Below are 18,831 nucleotides of genomic sequence, written 5' to 3'. Positions count from 1 at the left end.
ATCCATCCATCCATCCATCCATCTGTCTGTCTTTCCGTCCGTCCCTCCATCTGTCTGTCTCTCTATATAACTGTCTGTCCATCTATCTTTCTATCAGTCTATATTACTGTCTCTATCTTTCTGTCGTCCCTCCATCTATCGGTCTCTCTCTCTCTCTCTATCTCTCTATCTCTCTATCTCTCTATCTCTCTATCTATCTATCTATCTATCTATCTATCTATCTATCTATCTATCTATCTATCACACAGCAGCCAGGGCAAATTCAACAAGTTTTGCAACATCAATATGACATATTTCCCTTTATTATATAGATATACTTTTTTATTAGAAATATGACACATTCATTTTGTGCTCTGAAAACTGTACAATAACAAAGAAACCCCAGTGAAATTAAAAAAGGAAGTGTGGAAAGGCAGGGAGTTCATGGAGAATTCAGGCAAGTACGTATCATCTGGAGTGACAGTCAGTGATATCGAAATACACACTGTTACATGATGTTACAGAACACTCATATAGTCCAGTAACCCGATGAGAGTTGGGTGGGGGATCTCAGAATCGCAATGATATCTATAATAATGATAACAATAGTCCCCAAGCACAGTAAGAAAGATATTTATAGGCTAAAATTCATTTTGTAGAACTCTTCTGGAAATAATTACAATGCTGTACAACAGGACTCTGAGGAGTGAGTCTTGTGCTTGCTCTGTGTGCGAACACATCTAGCCAGAGAATAACACCCCTCTGCAGTTTCATATATAAGACTATTTATAATATATATTTATATATTCGTATTCATCTCCGTTTTCTCTTTCAAACTTGATTCTGCACATATTCTGAGACACAGGAGTTTGTTTCAGGTCTCTCAGCTCCAGTGATTCTGATGAAAACATCAAGCGAATGAAAACGTGAACCCACCAACTGGACTTCGACCTGCTTCCAAACTGAATCCCACGCCGATGTCACTTCGCCATTGACCGACTTCCGAAGGATCCGCAGGTGGATGCGGTGCATGGGACAGCACAGTGGCTAAGTTGTGGCTGTACTGGCTCAGGAGGGCGTTCGAGACAGATTAACAGTCATATGCAGATGGCTTTGGGCAATCACGTCACCTCTTGTGCCCCAAGCGTACGCATGTGTCACACTGATCAACAACGATGATGATAATACTAAGAATAGTCAAGAATTTGATTTTGAATGACGTGTAGCACACCTGATTCCTGTCGGGCAGTTGTAGCGCTACGTCTCTCTCTCTTTCATAACGCTCTCAAATGTGACATGAACACTAATATGTATCCAGAGGTGTAAGAAATTGAAGGCCACTCACTAAGGCTCATCTGCTCTTAGCCTGAATTCCAGCCCTTCCTTTTAGTCAGTCATTCCCAATGTTCCCATGGTAACATCCCGGGTCACTACTTAACTTGCCCAGTTCAGCCGTTCTTGGTAGCGCCAGCTCATTACCATAGCAACAGACTCAGACCTGGATTTTCTAAAGTGTTATGATTCGCTTTGACATTGAGGAAAAGGCCATTCCAGGATTACAAAAAAAAAAAAAAAAAAAAAAACACAAATAAAAATTGCACAGCCATGTTGCTTTCACTCTCTTTCAGTGTCTTTCTTGCATACTTTTTTTGCCTGCACTCTCGCTCAATTATCTTCCCCTCTCCTTATCCCTGTTTCCCTGCGAGTAGAGTTTGTTCTGTTTCTCTGTATGTTATGTTGGTCTTTCAGACCTCCGTCTGCAGGTCCATGATCTCTTGGCCCACCAGAGGGATGGTGGCACTGGCTTTCTCCCACTCCACCGCTTGCATCTCCAGGGGAGAGGCCTGTAGGGGCTCCAGCTCTTTACGCACCCATGATGGTGGGGAGTGGGTCTTCCTGATGCCCTCCCACACCCGCTTACTGGGGGTCTGCTGCTTGTCCTACATTATCAAACATAAAAAAAAAAAAAATTTGACATTTATGTGAAATGTCAAGAACTGTTTGGGCTATACTTCAGCGTTAAAAAACAAAAACACAAAACCAAAAATGGATTATATATTCAATGCAGGATATTAATATTATTGTTAGGGCAATTATTATTATTATTGTATTTAATATACATTTAGTTGAATACAGGAAATGAATATTGTTAGGACAAGTATTATTATTATTTTATTTAATATTTATTTAATGGAATACAGAAAATTAATATTATTGTTAGGACAATTATTATTATTGTATTTAATATACATTTAATTGCATACAGGCAATTAATAAATTATCAATATTATTTAATTTAATTAATATTACTTTAAGGGAAAACAAAATGAACATTATTATTTAGTAAAATGATTTAATATTATTTGTAATAAATTTTAATTCATTGTTATATATTATATTTAGGGATGTCAAATCTATTAATCGTGATTAATTGTATCTAACATAAAAGTTTATTAATATGTGTGTGTGTGTATATATATATATATATATATATATATATATATATATATATATATATATATATATATATATATACACAGTACAAACTTTTATGTTAGATGTGATTTATCAAATTTTGACAGCACTAATTATATTATATTATATTATATTAATTGTCAAGAAATTAATGTCATTTAACTTGAATTCTGCTAAATGCAAAGTACAATTTATCTTTCCTTTTGATTTTGGGAAGAAACTACTTATTTTTTCCACAAGATCCCATTAACGACAAATACATTGAGACACGTAAGACATTGAGTGATTAATGTAAATTCGTACACTAAGGTTGGTTTTATCGCTGCCTCCTGACGACACACTCCATCTCTTCCCAGGCTTCCCATCCACTGGGGGAGAATCTCTGTCCTTCTCTGCATGCTGCAGTTTCCTGTTTAAATCCTGGAACATGTCCTGGTGGCGCTTCCGTGTATGCATGATCTTCTGCAAGACAAAACCGGACTTAGAACCACTGCAGTGATGAATGAATCTGCACCACGCAAGACTGCTGTCATTTGTGGAAAGATTTACATTACACTGACCTCAAAGTCCAGCTCTGCATAGCGTGATTTTCGTCTCTAAAGGACAAATAAGAATAAAGGTTGTTATTGTGTGTCCTTCCAGAGTGGTCTTGGGGAAAAACAGCAAATGGGTCATTCTCAAAAAACAGTGATAAACATGTCCTTAGACATTTAAGTCATTAAAAAGATTTCAGATATTTAAAAACAAATACTTTATAAAAGACATCATTAACATCATAACAAAATATTACAATACATAAATGTATTGTATTTTTCTATTTTAAACATTAGTGCATGAAGCAAAACAATTTTTAAAAATAAAATACAATTAACATTTAAATTCAATTAATATAAAATCAATTTTAATATAATATAATGTAATATAATATATTTAAGTTTAAACAGAGCAAAAAAAAGCAAAAAAAAAGTTAATATAAAATGCTTAATCAAATTAACTTATTTAAATTAACATTTAATGCAACTAACATACAATTTTTTAATAATATAAATGATTAATTTAGTTATTAGTTAAGCTATTATTCTGATTTAAAAAAAAAAAAAAAAGTTTACAAAAAAATGAATATAGGAAAAACTGAACTTCAAATGTTCAACATTTTATAATATTTTGTACGTCAGAAAGTCAATACTGTTTGAGAATGACCCAAATGCAATAAGTAGGGGGGAAAAATGAGTGTAAAATTTTGGCACTTAGGGCAGACTTTGAGAAAGCATTGTGTCGCTTGTATATTGCATGTTTCCGCCGAGCTCCTGGCAAGAGTGTGCAGTAAACAGCTTGTGACCGAATGGCCTTTCTTTAGCCTGTCGGAGAGCGTCTGAGGGCAGTCTGACATTCTGCCTGTGCTGTGCGTGGCTGCAGCTGTGTGCCCGCAATGCATTCTGGGAGCATGTTTGGCCTGAGGTGAGGAGGAATCCATGCTTGTCATCTGCTCCCTTTTAAAGCATGAGCAAAATCTGACCTTTGCAGAGACTTTCTTTTCTAAGCGGGATAATTGCAAATGCAAAGAGGCATAATTTATGTAGCCTTCTTTCATTTCTTCCTTTTTAAAACGGCAGGTCTTTCATTCCATTAAGCGTTCCAATGCAGTTTTCATTGAAACCGAGTGCGTGTGCATTGGCTGATGTCAGTTGAAATGTAATTCTGAGCCACGTAATGACAGACACTCTCCACAAACATGCTTTTTTTCACTCCGCACATAAATTAGGACACTTGCTCCCTTGTGGCAGATATGATAAACATTGATGTGAATTCACAGCATCATAGGCAGATAGGTCTACAACACATTCCTCTGAACCAAAAACCAAAGTGTCCATCAGTTTTCAGTAATAATCACGGCTGAGAAAAGAAAGTGTATAAGATGAAGATGAAAAGATGTCTTGATTTAGGACCGCGAAAACAGCATCCACAGAGTTGTAAGACGCACGCAGATTTGTGCTGTTAGCCATCAAATGTTAATGTCACTGGGATTCTGAATCATTTAAGCTGTCAATCTTTCCATACAAACTGTGAAGAGTGTTTTCATTATTTAGACAAAATTAAGTCAAACATGCTCGTCTACAATGAGGAAACAGGTACAGGATATCTATCAGACCGTCTCTATGCAAAATAATCACATTTTTCTAGAAAATTTACCAGACTGAGTATGTGCAAAGTGTGCTTGAGAAAATATTGGTGGTCCAGTGTTTCTATAAAAAAAAAAACTTATAATACATAAATATAAAATATTACTACCAATCCTACTAATTCTAACTAACTAATCAGCTGCAGGGCTCATGAATATTAAGCATGTTGTCTGAAATCAAAACATGGACGTAATAGGTGAGAGCAAGCCAATGAGATTGCAGCTTGCGCATTAGTTCCGCCCACTACCAAAGGATCTGGCAGTGACTTCTGCTTCAGTCATTTCAAACAACCTCAGTCACTTTGACAAGAAAAAAACAAGAAAGAATCCCATTGACATGCAGCACGTCAATTCTACATGGTGTGTAAGACTCTCTTGCTTTCTCTCTCTTTGAGTGCATGTGAGAAAAAAAACATTCTTAGCAAAGCGACAGAGAGTAGGCGCCCATGCACTAGAGTTTACAGTTCATCACAATACGCTGCGCATACATTTATATTCATAACAATAGGAATAGTTTGCTGTAAAGATGGCAAGAAAAAAACTCAAACACTCAGTCAGAGTGTTAAGTGTAGGAGAGAGAACATATATCTGTGCTACATTTATAGTTTAATGTTGAACAACCCTTTTATTTGGTATACCACTTGTTACACAAGCACTGGCTGAGTGAGACCCTCTCTGGCTCAGCAGCGCTAATCATACCTGATCATATGTTAGACCAGCCTATAGTGAACACAACTCTGATCTTTGGTTTTAGAAGGTAGCCAATAAAGTATTTTCAAGTCAGAGGGCTCAAGTCCAAGTCAAGTCGCAAGTCATTGTTGTCAAAGTCTAAGTCGAGTCGCAAGTCTTCTTTGATTGTGTCAAGTTGAGTCGCAAGTCAAGTCCAAGTCATGCAACTCGAGTCCACATTTTTGAACGATACCCAACTCTATACGCGAGTGATTTCCTTGTAATGTAGAGGGTTGCATTGTTTGATCTCATGATTATCGTTGTTTCTTACCTCCAAAGAGCTCATAGACAGTGTGGAGATGGTCTCGCTCTTAGACATCATGCCGGAGTTCCCAGAGTCCCCTTGCTCACAACTGTTTATCATCTGGGATTCGCTGGAGATGTTCTGCACTGTCTGCCCCGGGGAGTCCCTCTCTGAGCAGGAAATGCTGACTCTGTCGGTGGGCAAGCTCTTTAGCCCGAAGCCTGGCACGGGATCGGTGCCAGCAGGGTTGGCCAGGTGGATGAGCCTGGTCTGGGGTAACTGTTCGATGCCGATGTTGTACTTGGTGGCTTGGTCCTCTTTGCCACCCTTCGAGGGCCTAAGGGTGTTGTTGTTGTTGGGCAAGAGCACGTAACCCTGGCCCGACCCTCCTCCTCCGCCGCCTTCAAGACCGCTGCTGTCTCCCGGAGCTCCGTCCAGCTGCTTGAAGAGCTCGCCGTCACAGATGTAAATAGATTTGGCTCCGGGTAGTTCGGTGCTGACCCCCGCAATGCCGCCTTTGTCGCGGCGCATGGTGAGTGTGTGGCTGGCGTAATCGGCAACGTTTTGCAGGTGGACCTTTGCCATGCTGGCAGGAAGGGTGTTGAAGTTGGAGCCTTTCTGTACCGTGATCTGCTGTGAAGCTACCTTCTCCTCACCTTGTTGGGAGGAACGCTTAAGGGTGCCTGCAAATCAGAGAGAAAAAGCCTTAGTAAGTGAAAAGGGATCATTCTGATTTGATAGCAGTGCTACATTTTACTGCCCTTTTAGCAGCTTAAATCATCATTTCTTCAAGTTAACAAGATTTTTTATTTGTTTTGGCAATGATGGTCATGAAGACCTTTGAGTTTCTGTAGGTATTTCACATATCATGAGTGTCACATGTGCTTAAGTATATGTGTAGTAGTTGAAACTACATCACGCATTCACAACAAGAAGATTCCATATTTCAGATTCCATTTGAATAATCACTGATGCTAGTCCATATTACATTTTACAGGCCTACTTTTGATTTATTAATTCAAAATTTGACAATCGCATACTTTCCTACTACATAGTAGGCGAAAAACAGTATGTGACAAAAGAAGTATGCCAAATTCACAGTTCTCATAAAAGAGTAGGTAAAAAGCACCCGGATGACCTACTACTTCTGTCAAGATTCTGAAGTGCACATACAATGGACACTTTACTATCCCATGAGGCCACGGGAGAGGATTTGTGAATGGAAGTGAAGCGACGCAGCTGATGCAGGTCGGTCACATGATAATGACAACATGGTGCATGTAATACGTCCGGATTACATTCATACTACACACATTCATACTATATAGAACGTACCTTTTTAGCAGTCACGGTTACTTATTTAAAGTGCCCCTATTATTGATTTTTGAAAATTACCTTTCATGTAGTGTGTAATGAAAACATCCTGCAAAGTTTTAAATCTGAAAGTGCACCACATATAAAGTTATTGTCTTTCAAATGTATGAGTCGACTCTGAGTTAATGAAATTAATCGTTTTTCAAACAAGCCTTTAGCTGTTCATTGTGACGTCAAGATGAAACATTAGCATATTGCCCGCCTACTTACTGTGCGCAGACTCCAGGGAAAACTTGAACCTCAAACACTGCAGCTGATTCCTGTGGATGCTGGACAGCATCATGTCGAGAAGACGCTGTGCTGTACAATGTGAAGGTAAAGCCAGTTTTTTTTTTCACTGCCCAAGGACGAGCATGTGAAGAATCAGTGGTTAAAATTCATCTTTACCACGATATCACAGCAGTATAATCCTAAACTTTTGCTGTGTTCCCTTTATTTTACTGACGACTGCTTCTCAAATCTTGGAGTTCAATGCAGGATTTGCAAACCGCTTGCTATTGAAAGATGGTGTTCAAAATACTTAGTTTTGAGTTTTATATTGTGTTGGTCTTCTGCTAACTGGCTAACTAACGTTATCACTGTCTTACTGAAATACTTCTGCTAATCAGTTGTGGGCCACTATTAACGTTACCTAAAACTGTGTCGTTCTCACGACTTTGAAGAAACGATTAAGCATGGAGCAAGATTTGTTTTACCAACATTTATGTTACATCAGTCATTCACGCTAGAGCTTGGCTAATGTATGTACTGTTATTGATACAGTTTCCCCATGTTCACCACAATAAATTAGAAAAATACTCGGTAAATAAATAAGTACAAGTAAAATAATCGAATTGTTGATGGACATGCACTTGTTAATGCTGATGGTGAGGAATTACAGTTGCGACATCTCTGTACCTCAAACTGAGTCGCGCATCACTGAGAACCGTCCTGCTCGAGTCGTCCTTGCGATGGAGGTGCGGGTTGAATAACTAGTTCTTCAAATGTTTCATCATCACACTCGCGGTCGGGTTGATATGGTAAAATCAACGTCATTGTTCGTTACTGTGTTTAGTTTACAGTGTAGGAAGCCTCAGGACCATTTTTTTACAGTCTATGCTCAGTACACACAGAGCTGACATTGTTATGGTAATGGGCGTTTTTGTTTTCGACAAACGCGCTGTACACGGTAGACCAATCACAGCAGACTGAGCTGCCTGGCCAATCAGAGCAAAGTAGCTCTTGGAAAGGAGGGATTTAGAGAGATTGATTCATCTGACAAGTCGTTTGAGAATCATTGAAAATGTGGTGATGTGCAAATGTATATTATGAAAAAATGAAAGAGTTTTTTTACCTTTGATGCATGTAAACCTGTTGTAGGAGACTCCAAAACAACATTAGGAAACTTTAAAATAGCATAATAGGGGCACTTTAAAAGAAGTACCTACTCAAGAGAGTATGCAATTTCGGATGCAGCCTATGCAAATTTTCAGGTAATCATTGGCTACCTTACAAAAGGTCTACGGAAAACAGGAGCAAGCAAAGTTACTACTGTTTGAACTTTGAGGGTCTTGTATGTATAATTTTTGGTTTGTATAATAATGTGGCCAAAACTTTAGCTTCAGCCAGTCATGTGAAAGGGTCTTTTGAGTAACCAAGTGAAGGGGGGCTGATGGAAGGCTTAATTTTTACTCATTCACACTTCAAAAAAGCAAAAAATATCACATCACACATCTCTATTTCTAGATGCTAGTTTGATGTGTCGTCTTGACAAATAATCAGAATCCCATTTCCGATAGATATCAGAGAAGAAAGCTGCTATCTGATAATGAAATGTCGGGAGGGACTTAATTAGGACAGGCCGGCAGATCTGAGGCACGGCAAGGGAACAGACAAGTCTATTTATCTGCATTTTGCTGCTTGCCAGCAATCAGATCGTGTTCTGAATCTCCTTGTAGAAAAAGCATTATGGGGCCTGTAAAATAGCACTTGTCTTGTATAAACAGCCGGCTGCACCTCTCAGATGGACATCACAGCAAATTTAAATGACCAGAGAGTGTGTTGAGGGACTCACCTGATCGGCAAGCAATGTCTACATCCTTTTCAAAGTCAGTCTGGAGAAAACAGAGAGAATGAGAGTTTTAATTCCCAATTTTATGTTTTATGTGTAAAGGAAATACAGAAATGTAGTCGCAAGTCACCATCAGCTGAGCATGGCCGTTCTGGAAAGATCCACCAGAGTCACCGTTTCCATCTTCTTGACGATCAACAACGCGACACTTTACTGCCTCTTGGACCTAATCGATTGTAAAAATCGTGTCTAAGTATTTTAATTTGCATCTAAAATTAGAAGTCTGCCTTTAAATTTGAAAACCGATTCAGGTATGGGACAAGGTTCACGCACCTCTCTGCGTAGGATGCAATGCACCATCACGATAACGAAGCCCTCGAGAGAGTCAAAGACAGCAAAAAGAATCTGAAACAAGGCTGAGCGGCGGTCGGTGATGGCCAGGACCGCCGACATCCAAGTGAGAGCCAGCAGTGGAAGCACAACACAGGAGCTCCACAGCGACGCCCTACAGGACAGGAGCAGAATTACAGTGAGTAAAGGTTTATATCACCATTGGCATACAAAAAAGACAAAGAGGGCAAAACTAAAGGATAAGTCACTCTTTTAGTTGATATTTAGAAATTTCTTAAAAAACTAATTAATACTTATAAAGCATATTATTGATTTCGTGGATATCTGATGAGTGTTTTAAAAGACGTGTCTGGTGTTGCAGTAAAAAGCATTAATATATGACTACACAGATCGATACAGTGCTCAATATGAGCTAGAGTTGCCCTTTTTGTTGATTATACTCTAAGCAATATCAATATTCTCAAAACATGGTTCAATCACAGTTCAAAACATATGTGAACAGGTGCAACAGGTAAAAATAAGCCAAAAGAAGCAATAAAAAGGAGCAATGGACGATGAAAAAGAGGAAGACAAATGAGAGGGTGATAGATGAAGGAATGTAGACACATCAGTGGTCTTTAGAGACAAACTCTCCCCTGATCATGGATTTGGAGGAAAGGGCCAGCATGCTCAGCAAGTCCTACTTCTCACTATTTTTACTATTTTATTCCTCCCTTTTATTTTACAAATGTATTCTTGATCTGTTTCAGTCTACTGCATTTGTATCTTTTAAACTCACCAACAAACACACTGCCAATCACACACACATCAAAGAATGCTCACACTCTCTTAAAAATAAAGGTTCTTTATTGGCATCGATGGTTCCTTGAAGAACCTTCAACGTCCATTGAACCTTTCAATTCCACAAAAGTTTCTTTATAGTGGAAAAAGGTTCTTTGGATTTTTAAAATGTTCTTCACACTTCAAAACACGGTTCTTTTCAGAACTTGTTCAGTGGCTACACTAGAACACTGGTGTGGGAAATAATCACAATTCATTCATTTCATTGATATACATTAAGGTTTTAATATATAGTTATATTATGAACAGAAAAGCAGATTCCATAAGGATGTACATAATCATCTTTATGAAGTACTTTTCCCTACAAAGCTTTCACCTGACATCCTTTTCACAAGCACTGCTAAACACAAACGTAGTCAACCCCGGGCATCTATACACATATATCAACACACGCATAATGCGGTAAAACATCATCGACCTTTCACCCTGGCAATTCACCGTATTGCAGGTTGCATCATTTTAACCTCTGTTATTGTTTCTTAGCTGCCGCCACATACAAAAACATCCTACAGATTCTCATGTACATTAACAAATGGCTGGTCAACTTGATCTCATATTATAGAGTAAAACACACAGCCAGCAGAAAGCTAATGACAGAAACCAGACCAACATGGCTCATTTCAGTCTCGCAGTCAAAAAAGCCATTCTTGGCATGGCTGCTATTATTAGCCCTTTAAAAAAAAAGTCCCATGGCAACCATTGCTTCCATCAAAATACCACAGAGTCCAACCAAAATACCATTCGGTTAGTGTTACTGCGAAAACTGATAACTTGGCCACCATTTAGACCAAAAAGAAATGAAAAAATATAATGACAGAAAGATGCAGAAAGATTCCTGTACTGTTTGAAGAATAGTGGTTGACCAGTTTGAGGTTTTCAATATCCTATATCTACAGTATATGCGATATAGGTTAATTTGTTCGAATTATAACAACTGAGATGTATATAAATATGCTGAAATGTGTTTAATTTGAGCTCATCTGTGAAATTTTTATGTTTTATCAGAATGTTTTTTGTGTTTTATTTCATTTTTTTGAATTAGCTTTTATTTAATAGTTTCAGTTAATAATTTTGTTGTGCTTTTGTCATTTATATTTTTTTATGTTTCTGTTTAGCTTTATTTTATATTATTTTATTTCAGTTTTAATTTAAGTAATTTTAGTACTTCAACATATTTATTTTATTTAGTTGCCAAGGCAACATTAATAAAGCTTTTTATTTCCAAAAACAATTTTTAAAACTTTTAGTTAACAATAACAACACTGAATATTACTCAAAATGTATTAAAATATCTGAAAGTGCCAACGCATATGTCAGCCGCCTAAGCAGGCATGGCAGATTTCTCAAAATGACCAAATACTGGCAAATTGACCAATTTTAAAGCTGGATGATATATTGATCTATCGCTTATTCAAAAATTGGTAAAGCATTATGCTAGCAACACCAAGGCGATAGGTTTGAACCCAGGGTTTTGAACATACTGAATGCACTGAAAATCGTTTTGGATGAAAGCGCCTGCCAAATGCATGAACTAATTTATTATAACTAAACCTATGCTACTTTGACAGAAATTATGGTTACCATGGTACCATCTTGAGCAAGGAACTGTCTGGTCAACTGCACACTACAAACACACTTGCACACTCACACACACATACACAACAAGGCTTCAAGATGGGCTCCTATTGCAATCTGCATGATTTAGCAGTGCAACAGCATAAAAGCTCCGTCTCTGTTTATCGCTTCTGACATAACAGCTAAGGAGCAATAGCAGGGTGAGGGAAATGAATGGGGGAGAAAACCAGAAAAGGAAATAAAGAGGGGTGAGGTAAGAAATATGCAGAAAAAAAAGAAAAATAGAACCGAAGGCAGAGCATCAAAGAGTTGGTAAATAATTAGCGGGACTAACATGGCGTTACTGGTAGCTGTGGTGGAAACGTCAGCCGACGAGATAACTCCGCACTTGGCACATTTGAGCGTCATATTGTACAGTGGCACTGTCATCTGACTGCAAAGTCAAATCAACACACTGAAATACACATGTACGCTGATATATAACCACACACACGCTCTCGCACACACACACAAACACAGAGACACATACACCTACATACATGTTGATACACAGACCTAGCGGACACAGAATCCCCTTCAAGCTCCCACTCAAGGCAGATCTCTGTCAAGGCTTTGGGAAGAGTGCAGGAATGATGGAAAAGATGCTGTCACGATAGTTTTATTTCTAAATAGGCCTGATTGAACATGTGGGACAAAGAGCTAGCAAGTAAAAAAACAAATCAACTCTATATGTCATGCATGTATGTATGGATTACCATCACTTTTTTCCACTGACAGTCTACGTAAAATATTTCATGATAGGATTTTGATTCTGTCATATCAATGACATCAAAATCTTCTTTTGCATTAGTATGCCATACGGAATTTGCTTGATTTAGGCTGCGAGCAGTTTATCCGTCCCACACTGCATCTGTCTTTGGTCGCTGGAGAGAGACATGGGAACTCGAAAAAGCTGGCTGAAAAACATACACACAAACATTCATGCGTGTTGACAGCCGGAGATCGTGCATTCACAGACGCGAGCTAAATCACGGTCATTTTAGGAGACACATTATAGTCATCCACAGCCATAACTGCCAATATCCTGCATGCACGAACTCTGCATTATATCTATGTGTGGCTTGTTTCTTTTATTATTATGAAATAAACTGCAGTATACATTATTTAAGTCTGCAATGCCACTGTTGAGACAGAGACTATTTACTTTTATCCTAAAATATGCTTCTCAAATGCATTTTAATATTTGCAGACAGCTTATGAAATGTGAGCATTGTCCAACATTAGCATTGTCCAACATTTTCCAAAAACACACTACTGTTAAAAATGTTGGGGTCGGTAAGATTTTTAAAAAATGTTTTTGAAAGAAATCTCTTATACTCACCAAGGATGCATTTATTTGATAAAAAATACAGTAAAAACAGTAATATTGTGAAATGTTATTACAATTTAAAATAACAGTTTTTTTTTTATTCAAATATATTTTAAATTGTAATTTATTCCTGTGATGGCAAAGGTGAATTTTCATCAGCCATTACAAGCCACATGAACATTTCTTATTACGTCACAATTGCGCAGCTCAATATTTTTGTGGAAACTGTAATTATTTTTTATTTTTTTTCAGGATTCTTTGATGAATGGAAAGTTCAAAAGAACCGAAATCAAAAAGAAATATTATGTAACAAAAAATGTCTTTACTGGTCAATTTTGATCAATTTAATGTTTCTTTGCTAATTAGAAGTATTTATTTATTTAAAAAAAAATCTTACTGACTCCAAACTTTTGAACGGTAATGCATGTAATAAAACTGTTAAAAATAGCCACCTCCAAAAAACTAAAATAAAGATAAAGCCAAGATAAAGCATGGCTGCCCAAACGTATAGGAAGTTGATTCTGCTACTGGCAGACATATAGATTAAACCCTGAATAATATAAGAAATTCAATTCCAAGCAAAAGGCCAATGCCACCAATAAAACCTCAATAGAGGCAGTGATATTAAAAAGCAATCAGCATTTTTTTTAATATAAGACATCTTTCTAGTCCTCATGGAGGAACTTCAAAGACCTAGCTCACATGATCCTATATCAAACATTACAACGACGTTCTCATTTTTTTTACCCTCCATTTTTGAAACAGTTCATCTTTTGTTTTGTCTTGCCACAGGTAGTAAATGAATGTGAAAGCTCTTGATGTGGACCACAGCAATTTATCAAAATGCCCTTTGTTATTCTAAAACTGAAGAAAATGACATAATTTACAGGTGTACAGAGACTACCCAAAATGCTGCGGCTGCACTACGCATGATTAACAGTTGTGCTTATTAGTTAGGCTAATGAAAAATGTTTTGTTTAAGAACAAGGGTGAGGGAGGGAGAGAAAAGTGATAAAAATCCTCCCTCTAAATGTGATTCACCCTTCCCATCTATCAGCACCAAACAACGGCAGCCAGCCTTGAGTTTATCTATTTCCGCAGAGAATGCAATGCGGCTAGAAAATACTCAAACAAACATGTTGATAAGAGTTTCGGAATTGCAAAAATATTTCCCATTATTACTTAGACACAAACAGAACTCTGACTTTCCAAAAAAAAATCCAATCCGATCCAAAATGTCCAAACAATGAAATCCACATACTTTCTCATACAAGCCTACATTTGCACACTCCCAAACACACACACACACACACACACACACAAACAAACTAATTTATGGATCCAAACTGAACCTACAGCTATTCTAAATCTAAATGTCTAATCTAAAGCACTTTTAATCTAACCAGCATGCTTCCATCAGAATTAATAAGAAAGGGTTGAGTCCTAAAAGATTGCATCAGGCAAATGTAAGCGCTAAATTGTGGGATAGGCTAAATTAGAGGATGGGCGGACCTGCATCTCAGCCAATCGGTGGCGGGTGGGCGGGGCAGAGAGGAGAGCCCTGAGTGTGAGCGAGGGGATGCTGTGGTAACTCTGATACAATGTCTCAAACAGCACAAAAACAAACACAATCAAGCAGAGAGATCATAGCAGAGGCAAACACAATGTAAATGAAATGAAATAATCATAATAACAATCTAAAAACACAAAGCAAAGAGAAGGAACAAGAGAAAGAAAACGCTCGGATGCAAAAATGATGCCAGTAAGGGCACGCGTCAGCCTGCAGGCAGTGGAGCACAGCCCAGAAAAGGAAACACAGACAGTCAATCATGAGTCATAGCATGAGTAATATTCATCTTCTCTGTAATAAATCGCAGGACACATTTCTGCTGTAAAGCCTGATTGGTAAAAGACATGTGAATCTTGGAAGATTAACAAATCCAGTGTGTAATTGATGGTCAATGGCACGGAGATGGACAGCGTAGGATTGAGAAACCCTTATAATGAGGTCTATAATAACAATTCTCAGTTCATACTTCAGCTTCAATGGCATTTAACTCGCACGACTGAAAACTTGTTCAAATCAATGGATATAAATTGAGAAATTCACTCAGCTTGAGTGCTATCGATCAGACGCATGAAGCTGACGCCTTATGTGAGATTTCCTTTGCCGGCTCCTTTGCGACTGCCCCTCAAATAAACATTTCACACACAGAAACATGACATTGAATCAAGATGCACAGCAACACCTAAAAATCAAGAGAAGCTGGAGAAATGATTAAGCGACACATGGCAAATCACCAACGGAAATGTAAAAGAAATGCAATGAGTGAGCAAAGGTGTCATCTTGCTTTTGACAGCACCTATAACCAGTCCATATCAATCTCTTCCCCTCTGAAGGACAAAAAATTTCAAAGCATAAACATTTCAAGTTTGTTTGCTAATTTATATGTAAAACAAGAAGAAAAAAACGATTTGGAAATGGGGTAAGAAAAACTCAATTCAACATATATTACAGAAAAAGATCATATAAGTAAATCTACTGATATTATGTGATATTATTTTAGCGGAAAACAAGACAAAATAATTTGATTTGATGATACATTTGGTAATATGTGTCCTGTTGGAGGAGGGAGAGATGTTATGAAAGGTCTGGCCAATGAATGTCTTTCCCAGAGCTGGTTAGAGGTCAGCCAATGAGATGAATGAATACTGTGAGGCATACCCGGCCCTCTCCTTGAGTTTCATATCAGTTATGCCATCTTTGGACACCAGTTTGTTAAAAACCAGAATCCCGATTACCATGTTAACCTGGTGAAGAGAGAGGAAAAAGGTGAACACATCACAAATACAGCCACACAACAGATACACGGTTCTAGTGACTTCTCCTGTGTGCTGGTTTTTATCTGGTTTAGGAGGATTCTGTAAAGCCTCCTTTACTTAATGGTTTTGTTGTATTTTAATAAGAAAATCTTTTAGAGTAATGTTTTAAAGTCCCCCTGTGGTAAAAATCAAGCTTTTAATGTTGAATATATGTCTATGTGGTGTTTTTAATATGCTTTAAGACAAACCATGTACAAATTCAGAAGTCAACACCATTGCGAAGTATTTTCTCTTTAAAACTGCAAAGACAGTCTCAAAAACGCCACAAACTACCTTGTAACCAATCACGTCAACGTGTGATCGACAACGAGTGGAGCTCTGAGCTGGTGTGAGTGAGTGGAGGCGGGGCTAATTTGCATATTCATAGAACCACGTATACTAAATGAGGCAAGTGTGTAGAGTTACATTCAAGCTATTTTAAGGCATGACGAATTTTTGTCATTTTGGTGATCAACGATTAGTTTTAAGGGATAAAATTCCTGACTACAGGGGGACTATAACGGTACTGTAAATTTGCCTTTAATTTATGACTATTGCACTGTATCTCATATACTAGTTGCTTACTGCTAACGTGTCCAGACAAACCTAATGAAGTCAAAAATATCAATAATAGTTCTGATAATACTAATATTTTAGCAGTCAATTTCCAATTTTATGATTTTGGATACCGATATTTCACACCACAGCAAATACTAATATGCTACTAAATTTACACCTTCATTTTTCAACTGGAATATTAATATACAATTTAAAAAATGTACAGAATCCTCTGAAACAAGGTTGAAAAATGCTTTGGTTCTACACAGAAAAACTGCACTAGAATGACGTTTCAAAAATTCCACACTCAACCATATCAGTGTCTGACTAAATAAAATCTGTTGTCCAATAAAAGAGATACTGCTGTAATCCATGTTAATATTGTGTAAGCCCAGATCAGGTTTAATTAATCTGCAGTGGCTATATGACCACACTAGCATACGCTGTTTAAACAGATCCACTAAAACACGTGTTTGCTAGATATTATGTTGTGGTGTTATGAGGGTAAAATCTGGATTGTCTGCATTCTCATTCACTTCCATTCTAAGTGCTTGTCACTAAAGCTGGAAATGAAGGACAGAAGATTTTTTGTGAATAAATCAAACAGAGAGAGAAATTGTACCAAGACGACAGCAGCGGCTGGTCCCACAAATGCATACAACAGTCCACCTTCCAGAGACAGCCAGCAACTAACACAAAACACAAAAGCAGAAAAGAAAGAGTAAGAACGAGAGAGATGGAAGAAATAAAAGGATAAAGAGACTAAAAGGAAAATAGTAATCAGTGATGTCATATGTTGTGGTTGTCATTACTTATCCTCCTTGTAGGATACAAGGCAGGGAAGGACTGGCCATAGGGAACACTAGGACTATCAGAAATATATGATTAATCATGATCACTTCATCATGATCATACTTACTAGTTAACAGTGCCATATCCCTTTGCCTTGGTGAATCCAACAGAAATTGCAACAACAAGAGCAGGTAAACCTATAATAAAGGAACAGAAATGAGTGGAGAGCTGTTGAGTACTTTCTATATATCATGTATCAAGATGTTACATTCAGTTAAATTTAATCTAAGATTTTAGATCAATTATAGCATGTAGTATCAAACAATGCTGCTAAAACAAACTGAAATGTTATATCAACTACCCAGTTGGGTCATTATTTGCCGATAAGACTCTCATTAATAGAGTTAAGCACTGACATTTCATGAAATCATTATCCAGAAGTTACAATATGTTCATGTTAATTTAAATAGAAATATTTGTAGTGGATGTGCTGCTTTTGACACTTTTCCTGTGGAATGCTGTGTTTTAATGTTTTAACTACAGCGATGCCGCTTTGAATTGTGTTCTAAACAGCAGCACTTACGTTCTGAGAAAATATTTTCGTGCAAATAATGAACAATGATGAGCACTTCGTCTAAGCAGATGGCTTAGCAACATAGACAGTTGGCCTATAATGAAAGACACTGAAGGACTCGCTCGGTGATCGAACGGTCCATTGGCCGGTTTGAATAAGTCCGATGACAGTAGGGTGTAAAACCTCTGCTGCACACAGGTGCTGTTGGTGTCGTGCACAGACAGACATAGCCTTATGAAAACCATTTTTGGGGAAAACCATTTATTTCCAATATTCTGAAAAATTTGAAGGATAGAATTTAAAGGAAAACTTCGGATATGAACGTTTTATTTTTTTAAATGTTTTGTCAGTGAGCTGAGTCAGACAATTATTTATACTGCAAAAAGATATGGCCTATCCGTTTCCATTAAAAATATATAAAACATCCTTAAATACATATTTAACTTAACATTTGCTTAAAGCAATTAAAAATAGCCAACTATTTGGCCAGTGGAAAATATTGAGAAAAACAAAATGTTTTTTTTTTTTTTTTTTTTTATACAATATTGTTTTATTTATTCTAAAACAAGGCAAGGCTACTGAATGATTTTTAATAATGTAATGTGACCTTATATGTAGTCCTTATTTCATATTTTCCTAATGTTTTGTGTTAAACATGGTATCACATGGATGGGAATATGCATGGAAATGATATGCAGATGACGTTATGCATAGTAATAGTGTTATGCGTTGTAAGCTCCATATATGGTTATTTCGGGGAGGAGACGGGATATGCACAATCTTCCGCTGACTGGGTTTTATAAAGGAAATTTTGTGCAGGTACTATGTTTTGTGCGTACACACACAGCACAAGGTTTCATACACAAGGCCCCTGGTCACT

The 18,831-nt window shown here is 37.4% G+C and overlaps 1 protein-coding gene across 14 annotated transcripts in view; it reads right to left on the bottom strand.

Moving 5' to 3' along the window:
* Positions 1 to 325: 325 nt before the first annotated feature.
* Positions 326 to 18,831, bottom strand: part of adgrb1a (adhesion G protein-coupled receptor B1a) — a 94,223-nt gene continuing 75,717 nt past the window's right edge. For 10 of the 14 annotated variants that reach the window (XM_079894711.1, XM_079894717.1, XM_079894712.1 and 7 more), the window contains 11 exons: positions 17,505 to 17,574; positions 17,208 to 17,274; positions 15,891 to 15,976; positions 12,131 to 12,229; positions 9,364 to 9,535; positions 9,161 to 9,256; positions 9,034 to 9,073; positions 5,634 to 6,289; positions 3,015 to 3,050; positions 2,758 to 2,916; positions 326 to 1,919 (listed from right to left, as the gene is read on the bottom strand). In XM_079894711.1, the coding sequence (XP_079750837.1) occupies positions 1,725 to 1,919; positions 2,758 to 2,916; positions 3,015 to 3,050; positions 5,634 to 6,289; positions 9,034 to 9,073; positions 9,161 to 9,256; positions 9,364 to 9,535; positions 12,131 to 12,229; positions 15,891 to 15,976; positions 17,208 to 17,274; positions 17,505 to 17,574 (1,676 nt within the window). In that variant the 3' untranslated portion in view covers positions 326 to 1,724. The remainder of the gene's footprint in view (positions 1,920 to 2,757; positions 2,917 to 3,014; positions 3,051 to 5,633; positions 6,290 to 9,033; positions 9,074 to 9,160; positions 9,257 to 9,363; positions 9,536 to 12,130; positions 12,230 to 15,890; positions 15,977 to 17,207; positions 17,275 to 17,504; positions 17,575 to 18,831) is intronic. The other 4 variants (XM_079894721.1, XM_079894716.1, XM_079894723.1 and 1 more) reach the window with 2 other exon arrangements.

This window comes from Squalius cephalus (genome assembly GCF_949319135.1).
Source record: "Squalius cephalus genome assembly, chromosome: 15".
Taxonomy (NCBI): Eukaryota; Metazoa; Chordata; class Actinopteri; order Cypriniformes; family Leuciscidae; genus Squalius; species Squalius cephalus.
Note: the sequence above shows the minus strand (reverse complement) of the source record. Positions and strands in the feature narration are given on the sequence as shown.